At 36.9% G+C, this 21719-nt stretch overlaps 1 protein-coding gene across 1 annotated transcript in view; it reads right to left on the bottom strand.

Moving 5' to 3' along the window:
• SNTG2 (syntrophin gamma 2) overlaps window positions 1-21719 on the bottom strand; it is a 304975-nt gene that overhangs the window by 40222 nt on the left and 243034 nt on the right. Inside the window, exons 11-12 of the mRNA XM_049818624.1 lie at window positions 18301-18339; window positions 7139-7255 (exon numbers count right to left, since the gene is read on the bottom strand). Of these exons, the coding sequence (XP_049674581.1) occupies window positions 7139-7255; window positions 18301-18339 (156 nt within the window). The remainder of the gene's footprint in view (window positions 1-7138; window positions 7256-18300; window positions 18340-21719) is intronic.

Below are 21719 nucleotides of genomic sequence, written 5' to 3'. Positions count from 1 at the left end.
TGTTATATACTTTGTTTTATCATAAGCAATTTCTCACCATAAATTAAAGCTTGAAACATTACATATAGCTACCTTTAAAAGTATTTAGTACTACTTTAAAGGAACTTTGTCAAATGTAAATCTAATGTTAGCTTTTTTTAGAAAATTAATTTAAAGCTGTTTTAGATATTATCCTTGTCCTCTCAACACTTTATAAGATGCAGCAATTTTTAGAGTCATACATTTCTAATTTTTAGATTTCTGTTACTGTTTTCTTTCTAGTAAGGTCCATTCAATATTTTATCTGAGTTTTGCTTTTTAATTATTGCTAAGAGTAAGAAATAGCACAAGCTTAGAAACAACTGAAACTGAGGAATTATAAAGCCAATTCATAAAGAAATATTATACATTTAAACATGCTTACATAGAAAAAGTACTGCAGGTCTCTGCTCAATCCTTATTTACAGGGAAATCTTTTTTACTTTGATGGCTGTTTTGAAAATAAAATAATTAAATAATACAGGTTTTGGCCTATTACTGTTGATCCTCAAAAGAGATATTCATGCTTCTTGCAAAACAAGGTTTACAGCTTAGAATGGTGGCTAGTTCATTATTTGGGCTTGAATTTCTCAAAGGGAAAGATTCTTTTCAATCTCAGTTAAAAGCAGGAGAATTCTTCATTCCTATTAGTGGCTATAGAAGATATAAAAGCATAAGCACTGACTTAATCTACTGTTCGTGAAACTGAATTTAGTGACACAGGCTATAACCTAAAAGCTATTGAGACATGACTGAACTTTCACTTGCTTATATCATTTGTTTTGATTCCTGAAGATTAATTTAAACTGTTTGGGTTCTTTGTTGCTATTAACGATGCTATCATGGACTATGGTTACACTGCTGCACCATTAAATTCACTCTGAATACTTCAGCCATTTCCCCATTATCCTGTGCATCTCTTTCATCCTTTGACTCTCTGTAACCTCTTATGACTTTTTCAGCAGAGACAGCTAGTGATGATGATAACTGTTGGCACCTATACAAGCCAAGATTTTCTTTTACTGTGTATGTCAGAGGAAGGCTACCGTACTTAAAGCCATGAGTGAAACAGTCGGAATATCACTAGTGTGCAAGGTCATCAGGAGAGCACGAATGACATGTTGAGAGGGATTTTAAGGAGGGGAAACAAACATCTACAAAGAGATACTAGAATTCAAAGAGGCAGCTGACATTTTTTACAGTTTTCTCAGGACTATCATAGTATGCCTAAGTTTAAAATGTTATTGTTATAGACTGCATCGCTTTAAAAAAATCACAAATGATCATACAGTTCTAGTCAATGAGAAAAGCTGGAAAGAATCAGAAAAGTTCACAAAAAGTGCAATATCCTTCATTTGCTTTAAAGGATGTTTCAGTGTATTGCAGGCTTATCCATCATCACACATTTAACAACTGGGTAGTGATAGGTAACTAAGATAAATGAGATACTGAAATATATTCCTTAGGCAATAAAAAAGTTTTTCTCATTATTTTCCCTTGGAATTGTTCCTGTAGGTATTCTATACCTTGCAATTTCTTGGGTTTATTTTAGCCTGACAAGATAATTGTTTTTTAGTAAAGCATTTGACAAAATGTTTCAAAAAATTATTTTTCAGAATGGGTCATTTAATGAGACATACTTTCATTCATATGAATTTAGTTCTGTCAAAAATAGTGTCAAAATACATGAAAGTACCAATTAGAATTCACTGAGCTTCCACTTTAATTCTTGTTTGTCTAATGCATGAATTTATGACCAAGAGTAGCTGAGTGCTACTATTATTATTGGAAGACCAACTCCTTAGCTAACTCAAAGCATTATGTGATGCATTGAATACTTGGTTTTGTAGATATTTAGCTATACTAATCCTTTCAGAAAGATTGTAAAATAACACATTTGCAAACTCACATGTAACACTGAGCTGATCACAGAGATAATAAAAATGAACATAGAAAAATAGGAACCTGAAGTTACAATTTCGAGTCCATAATGAGAGACTGAAATAAGTATGTAGAGGTACAAAAGTGCTAAGTGTTGCAGAAGTACTTTACTTCAGCATGAGTTTCTATAAGTTCCTCATGTTTTAAAAACAGGCATTACAGTGGATTTCCAAAAATAAATAAACTACTAAAATCTAGTTTTACTTAGACAAAGCGATCTCAGCATCAGTTCAGGCTCATATTCCAAATATACTTAGCTTTAAATGTGTGTGTTAATCATTGATTTTTCTTTAAAAAGTTATGATTTAAAATAGAGGGAAAACAATAAAGTTAAACTCATTGACACATACATGTAGTAAACAACAAACTGAAAAACAGTTACTCCCTAGAAGAGAATTCTTCAATTATAAAATAAGCACAAAAGATTTCCATGCCTATTCAGAGATCAGCACTAAAGGACTGACTAGACATGAAAAATAAATATGGGGTCCATGTAAAAGAGAATCATACTTCAAAACTCACTAAAGTCAAAGGGAACAAAACATACTCTTTGAATTTCCATGAACACTGAATCTGATTCTAGAAATCTCCAGTGCCCCCCCCCCCCCCAAATATTAAAAAAAATAATTGAATAGATTTAAAGATTAGAACTTAAGGGAAAAAAAAAAGATCAAAGTGGCTGTAATACTTATTACTGGAATATAGAGAATGCTGCATTATCTGACAATTAAGCAGAAGCATCCAACCCACCTAGAAGTACTAAAAAGTTCTAGGCAAAAGAAGAAATACTTTTAGGTCAAGAGTAATTAATTTCACTGGTCTCTTCACTCTTCAATGGAAAAAATAAGCCAAGTATAATTTTAGAAAATTATTAGAAGATATTAAAAAGAAAAAAAAAAATCAAGAAAAGTTCTTGAGATGATCTACAATATAGCAGTATAAGAAGCGTAAAGACATCCAAAACAACTCAAACTCAATGGTACAAAACACACACAGTCAGATCCTAGCAAATATGTGAACAAAATAAATAGAGTTGTTTGCAGACTTAAAAAAGTATTCACGGTCAAGTCTATGCCCTCCAACTCACTGCCACCTCTTTCCCAATATGTTACATTGACATTATGTAAAATGTGATTTACAAATGCAAACATTCAGAACTTACATAGCATTAGTCTAACATTCAAAGCACTGCTCGTGCTCAATTCATTATGCAAGCTTTTCTTCTCTGTAATGTTTTTCAAAGGTGGAACTATTTCTGTTACTTTCACATTATTCTTATATTTCTTCCTTGTCTTAAAACTATAAGCAGCATATGCAGTGACTGCCTAGCTATTTTCACATAAACCACTTCAGTGTTATTTATTTAATCATGTTGAAAAAAGACAGCTTTGTAATTAAGGGTAACACAACAGCTCCAAAGATATGGCTACTTTAAGTCCTGAATTTAAAAACCATATTGAACTATGAGAAATATATTAAAAAATCAAACAGTACAATCCTCCCCTACATAAAGCCCATATTCCATAAACCCCAAACGTTTCATCTTTTCTGGAAATTTTCAATGATATGAAAAATAGTTGTTTTGAATGACAATTTTGAATAATGTCTCTTCAATTTCTTCTGGGATATGAATTCAGAACCTTTTCAAGATCTGAAAATTGACAAAAATTTATTACATGCTTTTAGAAGGTAATAAAATACTGCTTGTATATTAACAATGATGCTAGAATAATTTCTATTTGTGTGATGGTGTTTTTCACGTGCAGTTTTCAGAAATGTGTCACAATTCTCACATAGCAATCTGTAAATGAAGTGTCACAATTCTAATATAACAATCTGTAAATGAAATCTGCAAATTTCTTAAATACAGTTAGATAAGCCACTTTGGGGATGCAGAAAGACCATTCTCTGTTAATCATACCATTCTTGATATTTACTTCTATGGTGAAGCTTCTACATTTTTGGAAACACCATCTGAGATATTGTTGAAATGGAGTATAAGCAGAACAGTTCTTTCAAATGATAATATCCACATTTTCTCCAAAATTTTCTTTATTTTTACCCATGGGCAACTATGTTTTCCATTCTTACGAAACTTAGCAGCTGTGTTTACATTCATATCATCTTTTGCACACAATGAAGTAGAAAAAGAGTAGAAATTGTACCAGATCCTTTTACAGGCAATTGTGAAGTTATGGGTAAGGTCATTGCGACTAAAGATAACTGTATGACTCGTAGGTAATCTACTCTGCGCACACTACATTGATACACTGATACACCACATTAATTCGGTATACAAATAGCAATACCATCACAGAAGCATTTCTGAAATAGAACATAATGTTAAACTCTTGTCTTCTAAAGATCAAGCAAGTTAAAACATCTGTATTTTTGTCATAGAACAATCCATTTTTTAATGTTTCACTTGATATAGTAAAAGAAAAGTCAGTGGGAGTAATGGTAAGAGCAGTACCATTAAATACCTCTACAAGCAGTGAAACAGTGGAGATGCGCAGCTTTGTGGGGGCACCTGTGCCTGCAGCTACGGAGCTGGGGCATGTGACACAGGACCAGCGTCAGGGCAGAGCGCTGGTCGGTGGCTCCTGGGTACCACGGGAGCCCCCCCGGGGTCCGGCAGGGCCGGGTCCTCACCAGCCAGGGCCCAGCCCGTCGCCCTGTAGTGGGCTGACCCTGTCCAACAGCTGAGCGCCCACACGGCCACGCGCTAACTCCCCGTCCCCCCGCAGCAGGATGGGAGAGTGAATAAGAAGAGCAAAACCAAGAAAACTCTTGGGTCGACATAAAGACTTAATAAGCTTAATAAGTGATGGAAAGAGGAAAACGACAAGCGATGCAAAGGTGATCGCACCCTGACTGTCCCAAGCAGACAGACGCCCAGCCAGTCTCCAAGCGATGGCTGCTTTTGAAGATGAAATGCCCATTTTTTACTGCTGAGCATGATGTTCTATGGCACGTAATATCCTTTTGGCCTATTTGGGTCAACTGTCCCGGCAGTGCCCCCTCCAACCTCTTGCCCACCCCCAGGGTGAGCAGTGTGAGAAACAGAGAAACACTGTGCAAGCAAAGCTCAGCAACAGCCAAACCACCGGTGTGTTAGCGTTCGTTGGTTTAGTCACAAATACAAACCCCACTGCCATACGGGCTGCTATGAAGAAAGTTACCTCCACCCCAGCCAGGCCCAGCACATGCCCCCAGACAAGAGCAGGGCAGCCATGGAGACTGGGGGCAGCCCCAGCGCTGGGCACCAGGCTCCTCCCTGGGGACGGGGACGGGCTGGGGCTGGGCCTAGATGTGGGCCTGTGGGTGGGCCTGGCGCGTCGGGGCCCATGGCTGGGCAGGACAGGGCTGGGGGGAGCTGAAGAACGGCCCTGCTGCATTGCTGGGGCAGGGGCTAGGGGCTGGTGGCTGTGGGGGGGCTGCAGTGGGGTCCTGGGGTGTGGGGAGAGTCGGGGGAGCCCCAGGGAAGTGGGTCAGGGACAGTCAGGGCTGGAGGTGCCCTCAGGAAACGACAGTCATCTCTGAAGTGTGACTTTAGATCCAGGGTGGAGTTCTCCAGGTGGGTGGCTGCTGCAAACGGCCAATTTCCCATTTTATTTTTCTCCCCTGATATAAAACATCTGTGGAATGATTAAATAGCAAGAAAACTGGTTAACAGGTTTTATGATTTATAGGCTCTGTCACACTTACTGGAGTATCTGATTACTGGGATGACATAACTCATTGACCAAAGGGGTGCCCTTTGTTAATTTTTTTTGAAAAACCACCGTTTCTACCAAAAAACTCTGCAGAAACACAATAGAGTGTAGTAGATACTGACAAGTAACATGGTACAAATACTACCAAACATTCATCCTCACTTCTCTGTTCTTAGTAGAGTGCTGAACATGATAAATGAAGTAGTTTATGCCCAATTAGTATCATGTAGATGGATAGTTTTAATTATATCAAAAATGTTTCTTCAAAAACAGGTCTGAAAACAATAATTATAATTTATAAAGGAAAAGCATTCATGTGGTGTGTTATTTATTTGTTTAATATTTTTGTATTGTTTTTTCATTTTAATTGGATTGTAGTAATTGAATCAAGTTTTAGCTCCTTGACTTAACATATAGACAAATAGTTTTTTAGAGGGGAAAAATAAACCTTTCCCAAATGTGTTGTCTCATTTTAAAAAGAATTCTACTGGCCATTTAAAAATGCTTGAAGTTAATAGGAATCCTTGGATTTAGAATTTCAATCTAGAGAGAGAGAAAATGTTACTGATTGCTTCTCATTGAGGTTCACAAATAAGGTTCAAAGAGTGTGTACTTCCCAAAGGTAATGCACATAGCACACATGTAAAGATCAGATTTTCTCTGGATCAGCTGAAGAAACTGGGAGACCGACTGAGCAAAAACGTAAGAAAGCTGTATAATTGAAATTGCATTCTAATTCCACATTTTATTCTTTTTGATTTGTTTAAAGCAAAGACTCTCCAGAGAAAAAAGAAAGAAAGGATAAAACAATACCATGTGGAAAGTATGGGTCACTTTTTAAGAGTTCAGAAATCTACAGCTCATTTCTGTTTCATTCTTTTAAATTAATTTTTATTAGGATTTTTTTTTAGAGAAGTATTAGATAAGTCATCTGTTGTGAAATAGAATTCTCATTACCAGCTGTGTAAGTTATCAAAGCAAGATGATGTCATTTGTTCGAACTGTACAATTAGCATTGGACTTTCTGTAACAGTTCAATCCCTTGCCTGTGTGCAAAATCCACAAGTATCTACTAATAGTATGGATGGTGTATTTCATGATGTATCTTGTCTTTAAGAAACCAGGGTAACTACCAACTCATTACATCTACAAGATACTTCAGAATAAATAAGGTAAGAAATATTGGGCCTAACCAACCAGAGAAAAATCTGAACTTAACAACTTTAAAAAGTAAAATACTTTCTCCCAATTAGGAATTCTTTGAACAATCCAGCTATGGTAAGAATTTCAGAGGACCTTGAAAGAGGTTAAATATCTAAAGCTTATTGATATTCAGTGGCAACTATGGCTTTAACTTCTTTTGCAATCTCAGCTGACAACTTCACTTCGTAAGGAAAAACAAACCCAGACAAAACAAACAGGTTTCCATTTACAATGAAACTGTCACAAAAATATTTTTTTACCGGTGGAGTGCTGAAAATGTAGAAGGATGAACCCTTCAGTGCCAGAAACTTGAATTTGTAGAGCTGAGAGGAATCAGTTCCTTCAAGTCTCTCATTTACCCATCCCATATGTATGACCTGTGAAAGAAATTAATTTAAAATTAATGCTCTATTTTTCAGTGGAGCATAAGATATGTCTGAATAGGTCAAGTCTTTCCACAAGGAAGAGTGATCATATTAGAATAGGATGCATCATCCCCTTCTTCACATTTGCCTTTCCACCACTAGATCAAACTCTTGAAGTGTATAGTATCATGCCAGCGTGTCAGAAGTCCTTGAAGAGACTAAACTTACAGTACAGGTTAAATCTTGTCTGAAATAATCACCACTTTAAAAGCCACCTATATATGCCTCAGCAGACTCTCACTTTAGCCAGCAGAAAACCTAGGTGTACTGAAATAGTTCAGCCAGCAGTTTATAAAAAACATGATCCTACGTTATCTATAGCACAGTCAAAGCTTCGACATACTGAAATTTTTGTCACATGTACCTCTGAAGAAACACATCTGAATAAATCATGAGATTTATCTGAAATCACACAGCTTTCTGTATGCTCATGTTTGCCACTGTTAACGAAGTGTCTTTGTCACACTGATTGTCTTCTGGAGTTTATATATTTTTTAAAATATACACTTTATCTCATGACGATTTAGGTTCTTGTAGAATTAAATGTCAAATTTAGTTGTTACAGAACTTTGCTCTAACAGTATTACAATACATGTCTTTATATTTCAGATAAATTAATTTTAAGAAAAAATAAAATCAAGAAGTAAGGATGCATGCTTCCTTTTTGAGGTAAATGCAAATTTATAGAGGAATAATGCCATAGTGTGGTATTAGAATATCATGAATATAGTTACCCACCAAAAATGAAAAACGTAAACATTTTAGGCTTCATTTTGCATATATTAAGAGGAAGATATTGCCCTTGAAACAGGTACTCCAATCTAGAGTGATCCACCAATCTCAATATATAGCTATTGCTGACAAGCTTGCTCATTTTCATTTAAGGCTACACTTATGGAAAATACTGAGTTACACATCGGCACAAATGTCGTATCACTTGTGAACGTACTCAGCCCACATAGCTTTGCTGGAAGTCAGTGGAAACAGCCTGAAGAAGGCATTCATTAACTTGCGTGAAAAATTCAGCATATGCTCCGTGGATAGATTTGGGAAAAATCTGATGATCTCAGGAATGCTTTTCTATTGAAAGCCCAGTGTGCGTACCTGTAGTTATTACCAACAGAGCACAAAGGTGGAAAGAATGGACAGGGAGTAGCTAATAGTACAGCTGTATGCTCATACTCTTATATTATGAAAATCTCACACATTGTTTTCTAATTTTGTTATTTAATGTATCAATTACGTTTAACTTATTCAGAAATAAATAATAAATCATTATGTTGAGCCAGATTATCCTTCTCTGTACTCTGTTACCAAGCTCCAGCATTAACATTTTACAGAGATCTAAGAAACAGCACAATAAATATAGTAGCCTTTCCAATTCTCACTTTGCTATTGTGTAAATTTAAGAACTCTCACCAAAACATTTTCTATAGTAGTCAGCAAATGTTTAGAAACAGGATGTTCAGACAGTTCATTACTTTAACAAAATATACTACAGTATTGTTGATAATCTACTACAAACTGTATTATATATTGAGTTTATCACTGTGGTAATATAATATCAAATAATACAGACAAAAATAATAATGTCCAAATCACAGGCCACAAATAATATAATATTCTCCTTTACATTCATCAAGTCACGTTTGCTGACTTGCAATTGGACACCATTTATTAACCTCTAACAGTAGTAGAATCTTTACTAAAAAAGTAATTTATTGACTAAATTGATAAATTGATAACCAAAGGATATGACTATTATGTTCTTCCTTTGTTCATCATCATTATCATCACCATTTATGCTTACAGCAGCACTCACCAAATAATTTTTGAATTATCCTCAATGTTAAACGGCAAAAATAAGTCACAGATAAAGTCTGCAGCTTGCCCAGGTCATTCATCAAACATCATATATTAAAGCAAACATGACACATTCTGAGAAATATAACTATATAACTATCTTGTTGCAAACCGAAGACGTTCATTTAATATATTAAAAGAAGGAAATATGAAGTTCTTAGTTGAAACCCAGGGCAAGATGATATCAGAAGACTGGAATTCCACTTCTCAAGATTGTGTTTTCACTTCAAAATACACGTGATTTCCTGTGATTGACAGGAAAAACTTGATTTATCTAGTTGGCAGAAACCACAGGTTGGCCCGTAAGCACTGGTCCTAAGTACCAACAGCAGTGCAAAAGACAACCACACTGTCTTTGAATAAAACTCTAAATTTAGAAAAAGGGCACTGAATCTCTCTAACTGGAGTAAGATGAGATTTGTTTTTCAATGAAAATGTGATTTATGTCAAAGTTTTCCACCTGTGAAATGGGAATAATTTCCTTTACTTATTTTATGGAATTTGTGTGAAGGCCCTATCACCATTGTATGCTTATCTATGGCTGTAAGATGTGATAGGAGCACCAAATGTTAGAGCCTCGACCTAACATAGCACTTAATCTTCTGAATAATTATCTTGAGTACACATTTAGCTACAAACACAAGACTGCATTTTCTAATTAGCTGCAGACATATTTTTTGGGCATATGTTCTAAGTGTTTTACTGACATGGAACTGTATTGTTATTATTTTTATTGCAGTCACAGTGTACTGTGACCAGTCTACCTGTGGCAGATCAGAATCAAAAGACCTGGGTTGAAGTATACCCTTCTCCACACAACAAACATATTTTTATAATTATTAAGAGCTATAAACTCAATGTTAAGCTGTTCTGTATGCTGGAATGTCTTTCAACCTCAGACAAAAAAAAGAATGATACAAAACCATATTCACTGGACTAGATTTTGGGGGAATAGTCTTTCTCCTCACTGAATTGGTAAAACATTGTAATATCACTCTTGTTCCATATGGATTGTGATAAGGTCACCTATTCTTTCCACTTACCAAAGTCTACACAAAACCAAACAGCAATACTTCAGTTACATTTTGAATACATTGCACTTAATATTACTCTGCTTGATTGAAACGACTAACAGAAACTCCAATTCCAGGAAAAAAGTACTTCAATCAGAAAAAAACAAATAATAGATCATCAAAGCAAAGTCTTAGAACCCTTAAAAATATAAAAAGACCCTTTTTGTTTCTAAATTTGATTATAATTCCCAAGAGGTATCAGAAACTGATTAAAAGTTTTTTCCATTTTCATTTTCTTTTAAACCATTACGTAGCTTTGCACTGTCAACGTAATTTGTGGAACAAGGAGACAATTATATACCTCACAGTAGAAATAAGAAAAAATGGTCTGCTGATTTATATCTTACCAAAGAAAATAAAAACTTATCTGGAAAAACTAGCTAGTATATAAAAGCTCAATGTCATTAGAAAAACCAAAACCCAAACCCTTCCAAAAGTCTTTTAAATTTCAAGATTACGGTTTGAGTGTCAGCACCATAAAATGCTTATGTAAGTATTAAAGGTGCTAGTAAACAAAATGTTGCAGCACTTCCTGAACTTTCTAAAAGACACCTATAAAATGAATGCCTACATCAACTTGTTCAAATGTTTTTTTTAAATGAAGATGTGAAAAAATTCAACAAGTAGCACATTTGTAGATCAATTTAGAATTTGGAGATGAGTATCTGCAGAATACTGATTGAAGTCTCAGTACATATATACATTTAGGAAGAGAAATATAGTACGGCTAGAAGGCACACGAGCTTTTTGTTTGTTCATTTGTTTTAGAATTTTTGTATATTTAGGAGAAAAGCAAGGGTTGAGTTGATTTAAATACGGATTGCTCCACCAGATGTGAAAGACTGGATGAGATACTTTCTTGGGGAAGAAGCAATAGTCAGGCTAAGTAGCTGAAGAAGAATTGCTACTGGAAGGTAAGTGGTGAGCTCAGTGGGTTTAAAGCTGCATTGGTTTCATTTGCATGGGTTGGGGAGAACAGGACAGCAAGCTAAAAATTAAGTACTAATGAATATGAAAGAGAAAGAGGAAAAGACAAAGCAAAAGACATTTAGGAGAAGAAAGAAATCAATTTAGTGAGACCAAAAATAAAGAAACAGGAGAAAATATGAAATTAAAATGAAAAGAACAAAAGGAAGGAGACTATACAAACATATAAAGAGAGGAAAAACTGTTCTGGTATTTAGACTGAAACCTGCCATTTGAAGTTTTAAGCAGTGCTCATAAGGCATAACACTACAAACATTCTCAGCATTGCTTTCACCACTTTATTCCCATACTGCATAATCAATTTGCGACTGCTATTTGAAACTGCGTGGAAAATTACCCATACATCTGGAAAACTACCCATACATCATCGATGTATTACTAAGTTTCTAAAATGTTCTAATACACTTTCCAAAAGTTCCTGTAGGAACAAAATGAGCAATGGCACTCATTATGAGGAGATAAAACAAGTCACTAACAAAATGTAATCCAATCATAGCAGATAAATGAAAGTTCTTATTTGCACTTATTGTTTTCCTACAGCAATAAAGCATCTAGATGCTGCAATGACTGGAAACTTAACATGTGTTACTTTTCATAAAGTGATCAGTACACTTTGTATGTAGTACTTTTAGTTAAATAGTTATGAAAAGTAAATGATGCAAAAGACTCCAGAGGGAAATGAAGAAAGAAAATCAAGTAGATCCCTGATATATGACATGTCACAACAGATGGGGACACTTATGTAATTAAAGTGGGATAAAATTCTAGAACAGATGCCAGCATGGCCTGCAAGTTAAGAACAAGTGTCATACCATGAAGCACAATGGAACAATACAAAATTAGGAAAGCAAAGACAAGTACATCTTGAGGTAGCTTAAGTAATTTTTTTTTTTTTTTTTGTCTTTTGCAAAGCAAGTAGTAGACTGCATGTTTTGAAAAGTACAGATACTGGGGGGGGGGGGGGGAAGCAGTCCTTTCACATATGTAATGATTAACTAAAAACAAAAAAAAATAAAAAACCAGTTTGGAATGCTAGCAGTTTTGATACATTACATTAATAGTTTCCATTGTACATCAGTTGCATTCAGTTATGTCCAAATGGCTACTATTCAAAACGTAATGCATTTAGTCCTGCTCCCTTTCTACAGGTGTACATTGTAAAATTATAGTCTGCAAAAATCTAACTTTTCCAGACTAACAATTAGGAGAAAGTAAATTTAGTGTTATATGATATATTTTTAAAACGTTTTTCTCTTTTTTTGAGAAAATGAAAAGAAAAAAAAAGAAAAAGAGAAACTGGTCTTACAAGAGTATGTGCAGGGTTTCTTTAGTTCTGCAGGATGAAGCCAAGCAAACATGTTCATGGCATACCTGGGGCAGCGGTCCTACTATGAGGAACAATGGGAAAACCGTCCATATTTGAAAAGTTCCTTATTTAGAATTAGGATGATGTAATTATCAAAAACAGAGTGGAAAGGAGGCCTCTGAGAAATTTAGTACATTACCCTCTCCAAAATGCAGTACCCATGTTTAAAAAAATGCTTCCTTAATGTCCTGAGGATCTCCAGTAGCTTCTTTTCATGTTATTCTCTGAGCACAAAGCTATCATTCCTGAATATTTTTTAAATACCTCTTTCCCTGTCTTTCTTTCAACCTGTCCACAGAGGCCGTGGAAAACCTCTGGTCAATAACTTTTCAGAAACATAGTGCACAAAATCAGATGCAGTACTCCTGCCAAGGCCTTACAGCAAAAGGAACGCTTTGCATGTCTTGCAGTAACTCACTTAGGTACAGCCCACGAAGCTTGCCTCTTTCTCAAAAGCCACAAAGGAGACATGGTTGTTGTGGCATGCAGGTAAATGGCCAGCCCTGGCCTGATGTTAAACTGACAAGGTAACAATGTGAGAAACTAGTGGACATTGCATACAATGCAAAGGGAGAAGTTCGCTGGCTATCTCAAGCCTGTGGCTATACTAATAAAACAATAAGGAGATAAACTAGCAGGTGAAATATATGAAAAGGAAGTGAAGAATGGGTGAAGAATGTCAAAAGATAATGAAAAAGGGGTGCTGACTTACAGACAGTGGTGGTGGTATCACAGATTAAGGCTGAAATAACTAAATGAGCATGTAAAAAATCAGAAAAAACAAGAGCCAATGAAGAAGGAGTGAAAGATGGGTAGGTTCCTTACTTGGGAGGCGGAAAAAGGAATAAAGGGTATACCATATGAATGGGGTTTTTGGGGGTCTCTGTTGATCAGCCCTGTCCCTGATTACCACAGGCTGATGTAATAATAAAATGTAATAATAAATCATAACAAAGAACCTGTTGTTTTTCTTATTGTCGCTCTCAGACTGGCTTCTGCAGACAGGGGCATCTGGGATGGCCTCCCTAAGTGCTAGCAAGGCAATGGAGTATGGACCAAACCTCCCTAAAAGAATTTGCATCCCCATATACTTTACAAGTATTTTCTAGCAACATCTCCAGTTGTTTCCCACAGCCTCTCACATATACTTGATTATTCTTGCCTATGTGCTGTACCCTAATTGGCTTCCACCTTGTTTTTCAGATTCATTCTTCAATATGTCAAGATCATTCTTAGGTCTAAAACTGTATTTTAAAGCTTCATGTCTGCCAAACTAGTAGGCTTATTTTTGCTAATGCACTGTAAAGGAAGTATTCAAAGGAATTGGATCCAGGACAGACCTTTTCAGGACTTCTAGTGATTATGTCAGCTTTGAAAGTGAATCATTTATACCTATTATGGGATTATCCAACAAAGTCTGTACAACCAAATCCACATAATACTTGTTTAAAGTATTGTCATGTCAAGAAATGTCATAAACCTTACTGGAATCGAGATACGTTGCAGCAACCACCTGTCACCCATCCACAAGATGTGTTATACTATCACAGGAGGAAATTGGATTGGTTGTCACTATTTATTCTTGACAAATCCTTCAGGGCACTCATTCGTTATCATGCAGCTGCATATCAATATTTTGTTTATTTATTTCAAAATTCTTTCCAGACATTGAAGTCAAATTGACTAGTCTCTAATTCTCCAACTTCTCTTTCTTTTTGCATTAACAGCCATGAATTTTGCCCTTTCCTAATGTTTTGAGATGTCACCTGGCAGACACAAATTCCCTGAAATATCTTGACAATAGCTCTGAGACTACTTTGACCAGTTTTTCAAATATCACCAGGCATTAAAAGCATACATACCACCAAAACTTCCCTTTGTATTGTAATCTGAGATTTTATTGGGGTTTGCTAGTATTATTTGCAATAACCATCTTTTGTAGTTGACCTTTTTAGTGAAGGCTGACCTCTGATATGCTGAGTAGAAGACAAACATTTTCCTTTGTCTTCTTCCTATTAATGCACTTAGAGGGTAATTTTTTGTTACCCATCTATCCCTTGCTGGTTGCATCTTAATCTGTGTCCTGGCCTTCCTGGTACTATCACATGCTATGCTTTTACAATCCTTGTCTCTAGATTGCATTTTCTGTATGACTTCCTCTGGAGGTCAGTGAAGAGGTCCCTGCAAAAAATCAAAACAAACAAGGGAAGAGACATCCTAGGCAGTAGTGAAAATCTTTCATAGCATCACAAGAAAAAATATACATAGTCTTAATATCTGATCAGTATTTTCCTATTTCTGCTGAGACGAAACTGTATTGTTTTAGTGAAGGACAGGAAATTATCATATTAGTTTTAAAAACATAAAAAAACCACCCAGTAAACAAAATAAAGAACCTTGCAAGTAGTTTTTCTGTACAGAGAGAGAATTGCCTAATTTACTGTTTCATAAAAAATACAGAGCAATCCAGCAGTGTGTATCTTTTTGAAAATCGAGTCCCAAATCTAACTGCCTACAGATAACACAGAATCAAGTGCTTTCAAGTCTCTCACTGTAATAAACTAAATCAAGCAGAATCAAAAGTTATAATATTGGGAGAATGGTGGCTGTAAACATCCTCCACACTCAATAAAATAATGTACAAACTGGCTCAATCCCCCTCTCTTCTTGTGGAGCACCAACATGCTCTAAAAGTATGCAGTGTGTAGATGCCATGTACTTTGTCATCTACACAGGTTACATATACACTTAAAGCCAGAGCTTCAGCAGTGGTACCTATTTAATACCTTTCAAATCTGTGTAATCCCTGTATATTTGTTAAAAACCCTTTAGTCCTCAATATGGACTAACTAGCATGACCTGCCCTGGGATAACCAGAACTCTCCAAACAATTCCCAATTCAAGCATTAGTGGGAATAATTTCCAATAGGCAGTTTAAATGCAGACACCCTGCTATGGTGGGAGAAGAGAAGTTAAACGTGTGGAAGTAGTCAGACCATGCCAATTAATTTCATGACCTTGTACTATTTATTTTAACAGTACAAATATATTCATAATAACTACAACTACTACTACCTTTCCTACTGCCTCTTTCTAACTTTGGATCGTAGAAACAGGGCAAAGTCCTAACTCTATTTGACATCTTCTTTTGGCAAAGAGACCATGAATACAGCTGGTTTAGACCTGGGAACCAATATCTTAGTCCTTTCACTTTCCAGTTCTCTTTAGTTATATGCCCATGGAATTCATCATGTTTTGAAGACTCGGTTTCCAGTAAAACCAGTCAGGGGCAATATGAAAGACAAGGAAGAAAGCTAGGTTTAGCAAAGTAATTTTTTACGTTCTTAACCCTGAATCTCAGTTTGTTAATGACCTATGAAAAACAGAATCTGAACAAAACCTATCCTGATCCAACTTTGTTCCTTTACAAAAGATTAAGTTGGACTCTAAAGGCAATGAAGAAAACTCACCACAGGCGACACAATAATGAAACTCTAAGGACCTGTTTAATTCTTCAGGAATGTCCATACTCAAAAGCAAAGATAAATTTGCAGCTATCAGCGATTTTACTTCAAGGAAGCTCTTCAAGTGACCTTCAATCTCTTAAGCTTATTCTTTCTCTGAATTTTAAATCAATTGCATTAACAAGAGCCATTCAGGTTTGTACAAACATTATATAACTGACATTAATAGGCTCCATTAATCTAGGGCAGATCAAGTTCTCTTCTGTTTTTAGTTATCATTGCCAAATTGTCTTTTATTCCTCTGTGATACACACACACATATATATATATATATATGTGTGTGTGTATATATGAGAGATTCACATTTTGGTTGCTTTAAAGCAAATTTTGTCAGGACATTTTAAAGTCTGAATTTTTTACATTGCTCCTTTAAAATATTTTGTTTTATTTACTTGATGTGCCCAAATTCATTATAAACATTATTTTTTCTTACTTTTTGGCAGAGAACTATCCAATGCTTGTTGCTGTCAGTACCACCTTAAATTTTCAACTCCTGAAATTAAGGTCCTAATTGTATCTTCCCTTCGTTTCATACTTGGAATGGAAAAAGTGGGATAGGCTTGTACTGCCTAACTTTAGGTACCTACTTTAGATGATACGCTAAGAGGCTACTCTTTTTAGGACCTCAGTATAGTCAAGACAGAAAAAGAGGCTCCTATAAAGGATGATTTAAAGTGTTGATAGCAAGTTCCACATTTGAACATCTCTCTGGAACAGAAAAATTTTCTGCACTATCTAGGCAGTTCATGGAGACTAGCCCGTTTATTTAGGAAATCAAATTAGGTAGTGATAGGGTTGTATGGCTGTCCCCAATATATTTTAAAAATTGAGGAAGAATACGTCTTCCTTTTTTCAACTAAACCCATTATGTGTGCCTAAAGTAATATGAATAAACTTTGAGTAGTTACTAAGCTACTTGTAGTAGAGAGTTCATCCAACAAAAGATCCAAATTCAATACCTTTTCCCCTGGCATTCATAATCACCCGTTTTTCATATCAGTTTAATTAATAATTAAAAGCCATGGCAAAGAAAGTAATTAAATGCTCTCTTCTAATAAAGAATAGGTATTTATTTTGGTTTTGGGGGTAACCTGATTATCTACTATACATAGAATTAAAGTCTGTAGTGGTTTTTGAGGTACATTTTTTTTCAAAGTACCAACCCAAATATAAGAAAACAGTTTCCTGTGTAAGAAAATGTGAATGGTTCAATATTTTTAATAATTCCTAGGACAGTCTATAAATGTCCAAGTACATTTTACAAATATGATGACAAAACGGTGACATACGGAAGAATATACAAGCTGTTGGAACTAATAAATATTTAGTTGACCCTGATATGAAGAATTTTTGACTCAGTCTTTGACTTCTGTAATAAAATTCCATAATAAATTCTGCAGTAAACCACTATAAAAGTCACCTTGCCTAATTTTCACTTTTATAATCTACAAACCCATTATTTTTTGGAAACAGCAGGGATTAGGCTCTTTGTTCCTGAGTAAGGACTCAATGCCAGATTGATGCAATGAAAGCACTCGTAAGTGAAACTCATTAGTTTTATAATACAAGCTCCAAAGTACTTTCCAGAATTACAGAATTAGCGTGGAAAATGCTACTATTATATCTTACAAAGTAAATGAAAAAACTCTTTGCAATGCTACAAGAAGTAAGAGTACTTCCCAATGCAGTAAATTCATCTGGATCTTCAGGATATTTGGCTAGTTGGAGCAGAAGAAATATCTCATCAGGCTCCTGAGCTCCAAAAGTCCCAGACAAACAGTCATGGCAAACGTAGTCTGCTCAGCATGACACATGCAAAACAGATTGAATTTGTAATACACTCCTTGGCTATCTGTGCAACGTATGTGATATAAATACAGAGTTACCTTGTCAGACTCACTGCTGCAATATTGCATGCAAACATACACTATGCTTTCCAAGACCATTTATTTCATGGCTCCATCTAATCCACTTTTTAGGTCTACAGTGGAGGATTCTACTCATTACTGTGGTTCAGTAACAATCTGCTGTATTAAGTAGGTCATTTCAGAACTTCAAACCATAGAAAGCTTTGTTTTAGACTTTTAAAACTGACTAAATGTGTGTATGTAAGCTCTACAATTGTGCAACTTAACGCCATGACAAGAATTTTTTAAAAAATGGATAATATAATGAAAGTCTTACCTGGTCTGAGGGAGAACAGCATTTATTTGCCATTTTCATCTATGAAAGAGAGATGGAAGAATACACAGAGTTATTAATACGCTTAAGAGTTTCTGTGATGCAATTAGCATTGACTTAGTTATTGAACACTGTAGTAATATTTCCAAATTATATGTATAAGAAATTAAATCATTCAGTGCTTAAATACTAGATTTCTACTATTAGACTAAATCTACAAAACCAAGGACTCAAAAGATGGGAAGCCTTTTATCAGAGTTTTTATTAAATCCTTTATAAAGATTTGCATTTATGAATTTAACTTTGCCACTCCGAGTGAAAATATTATACTGTATTGTAGACACCTCACTTAGTTCTTAGTTAAACAATTGCTTAAGCAGATCTATAAATGAGGCATGTGATTAAGTACTTGTGAAATGAAGGCCATAGAGTGTAAGTTTAAAGATGAAGGGAATATTGTTTAGGCTTTCCTTTTAGTTTACTCTTCAAGATAAAGTTACATATCTTTCTTCTTCCCCTCTGTTCAGATAATGAAGAGTTTTGCTGATTGTGGCTTTTCTTTGGCAGTCTTAGTTTACATAGATGAGTGGTGGACAAACCCTGATATTCCATTCTTTAAAACACAGTAAGTGTAGTAACGATATGGAATCTAGACAGAAAAAAGATTGGACTGGAAAGACAGACTCCCCTATATGCAAGGATGTAAGCTTCAAACTGTCCTACAGTTGAGTACTTCCAAAGGATCTTGTCGTCAAAAAGGCTTTTTTTGTAACAAATGAAAGGCTTGTGATAGAAGACCAAAAGCTATAGCTATGCACAGGGAAAACTGCAATTGCTACAGGAAAAGAGCAGAAGAAATCCAGGGCTATCACTTGTATCCTGGCCATACCAGATCTGTAAGATCAAATCTGTGGATCGTATTTGGAAGGAGAGCATGTCTGCAGTCTTGTAGCTCAATAAATATGGTAATACCATTGCTTGTTGTGGTGGGTTGACTCTGGCCAGCAGCTGAGCACCCACACAGCTGCTGACTCCCTTACCCCTCCCAGGAGGAAGGGTGAGAGTATAGGAAGAGCAAAAGTAAGGAAACTTGTGGGTCAAGAAAAAGAGAGCTTGATAAGTGAAGGAAACAGGACAAAACCAACTGATATAAAGGTAATCACTTGCTACCTCCCACAAGCAGACTGATGCCCAACCGGTCTCCAAGCAACAGTCACCTTGGACAAGAAACCCCCACCTTTGTCTGCTACGTCACTCCTATTGCTAAGCACAATGTTATATGGTATGCAGTATCTCTTTGGCCAATTTGGGTCAGCGGTCCCAACTGTGTCCCTTTCCAATTCCTTGCCCATCCCTTGCTGGGGAAGGTGGGGTGTGTCAGAGTGAGAAAAAGTCAAAAGCCTTGATGCTATGCAAGCACTGCTCAGCAACAGTCAAAACACTGGTGTGTAATTAACATTGGTTTAGCCACAAATACAAAACACAGCACCATACAGCTGCTAAAAAAGTTGCCTCCATCCCAGCCAGAGCCAGTACACCTGTAAGAAGCCAACAGGCTTTGTGTTATGCTCATGACACAGACCTCAGGATGTGTCAGGGTTGGTCTGGACTTGCCTTGGACTGTTTGCAGCTGTATTATAGCTTGTTTAGCTATAAAATAAACATCTAATGACCATGAGACTACTGCCTACTTGAGTTTAGTAAAGTACAGCTGTGGGATCTAATGACATGAATATATAAAAGCTACAGGTATATATATGAAGTATATAAACTGTATATACCCACGCACACTTGTAGCTAACAGATGGCAATAACACATCTTTATTCTGCATACAGTGAATTATCTATGACTGTAAACAAAATGACCCTCGAACAAAACGCAATGTGGAGGAGTACAGGATGACAGCAGGAGCCTTGGCTGTATGGACACAGGGTGATACCAAGGCTCAGGGCTGCAGGAACTCACCAGTCAATCCTAACCCATCATGGGCCATTAGGGCTCCTTCTCCCCTATACGCTCACTTTTGCAGCCTGTTTGAATTGAATCGTGTGGTCAAACGGTGCAGGTGTGCTGGTGGGTCAGACAGCTGGGAGCGACTGAGGCTCTGGGGATGAGGTGGCCAGACCTGCTGGGAGCCTAGGGCATCTGCCAGACCTGGCTGTTAGCTTGGGTAGAGTGCTGGGAGGGCCTGCTGACACCTTGAAGGGGCCCTGCCATGCTCCCTACCACCTCCCAACCACCCCAGAGGAGGAATGGGGACCACCACAACAGGCGGGTCACAGCCTGCAGGTGCTGGCTCCTGCACCATAGCACAGATGAGGACTGGTGATGAGCATGGAGCTGACACGCAGCTGCCAAGCAGACGGGGGGGGCCCCCAGCAAGGTTCCTTGCAGCTCTCGTGCACAGCTCTGCCTACAGCAGCCTGACCCCAGGCTGCAGGGCTGCACCATGCCAGAGGTGGCCTGGAGCACTTTGGGAGGGGGAAGAGGTGGCAGAGCTTCTTGGTGCTCTCAGGGCCCCGGCAGTACCAAATCAGTGGGTACTCAAGAACCCCACTCTGTAACCTGGATAAAACACGTTGGTGACATGCCCGGTGTTGCAGAAGGAGGCAGACCTCACCAGTCTGATTTGGTAATAGGCTTAATCCTGAGCAGTTGTGCAGGACATAATGAGAAGGCACCTGGAATGCTTTAAGGTCAGTATGAATGCTATCACACCCTACCCATATTCAGCTTCAACCTTTCTCCAGTGCTTCAGACACAAAGATATACACAAAGTAACCACACAGAAGCCATGTTACACAGACAGAAAATAATATGTTCTTGCAGGTGGCCAAAGACATGCTGTATAATAACATGATTATAGCATAAACCAGTGCAAATAAACAGGGCTAGCGGGGACCCTGTCTCCTTTCACTCTCTTTTTTGGTTCAAACTACTTAAGCTCCCTATATGATAGGAAGAAATTTGGCGGTTTTGGTTTTTTGTTTTTATTTATTTTATTGTGTTCAGATGTGCCTGGAAAAATGTGTGTTAGACTGGCCATGCAGGTTTTCTGCAGAATGAGGGTAGAGTATTGTGAAGAGCATCCTCATAACCAGTCCAGCTTCCCATTGGTAAGGGCAATAGGGAAGAATGCTTTGGACTCCACAGCTATTCACTGCACAGTCTTAGCTCATTCCCTATTCAAAGCAGGGATGGCTGCAGCCCTGACGTAAGTGTAGGGGGAGAGGAAAGATCTCCTTCTACATCACATTATGTCCCTATGTCATGGGGCTGAGGAGAGAAGTATGCACTCTCCACTTCACCTGGCACCCCATGTTCTCTACGACTCCACAGCTGGTGCTGTGGAGACAGGAATACAAATGGGATATGCTACACCTTGCTGGCAGCGCATGAGCTTTCAGCACTGCAGTACAGT

This window comes from Accipiter gentilis, chromosome 16 (assembly GCF_929443795.1).
Source record: "Accipiter gentilis chromosome 16, bAccGen1.1, whole genome shotgun sequence".
NCBI lineage: Eukaryota > Metazoa > Chordata > Aves > Accipitriformes > Accipitridae > Astur > Astur gentilis.
Note: the sequence above shows the minus strand (reverse complement) of the source record. Positions and strands in the feature narration are given on the sequence as shown.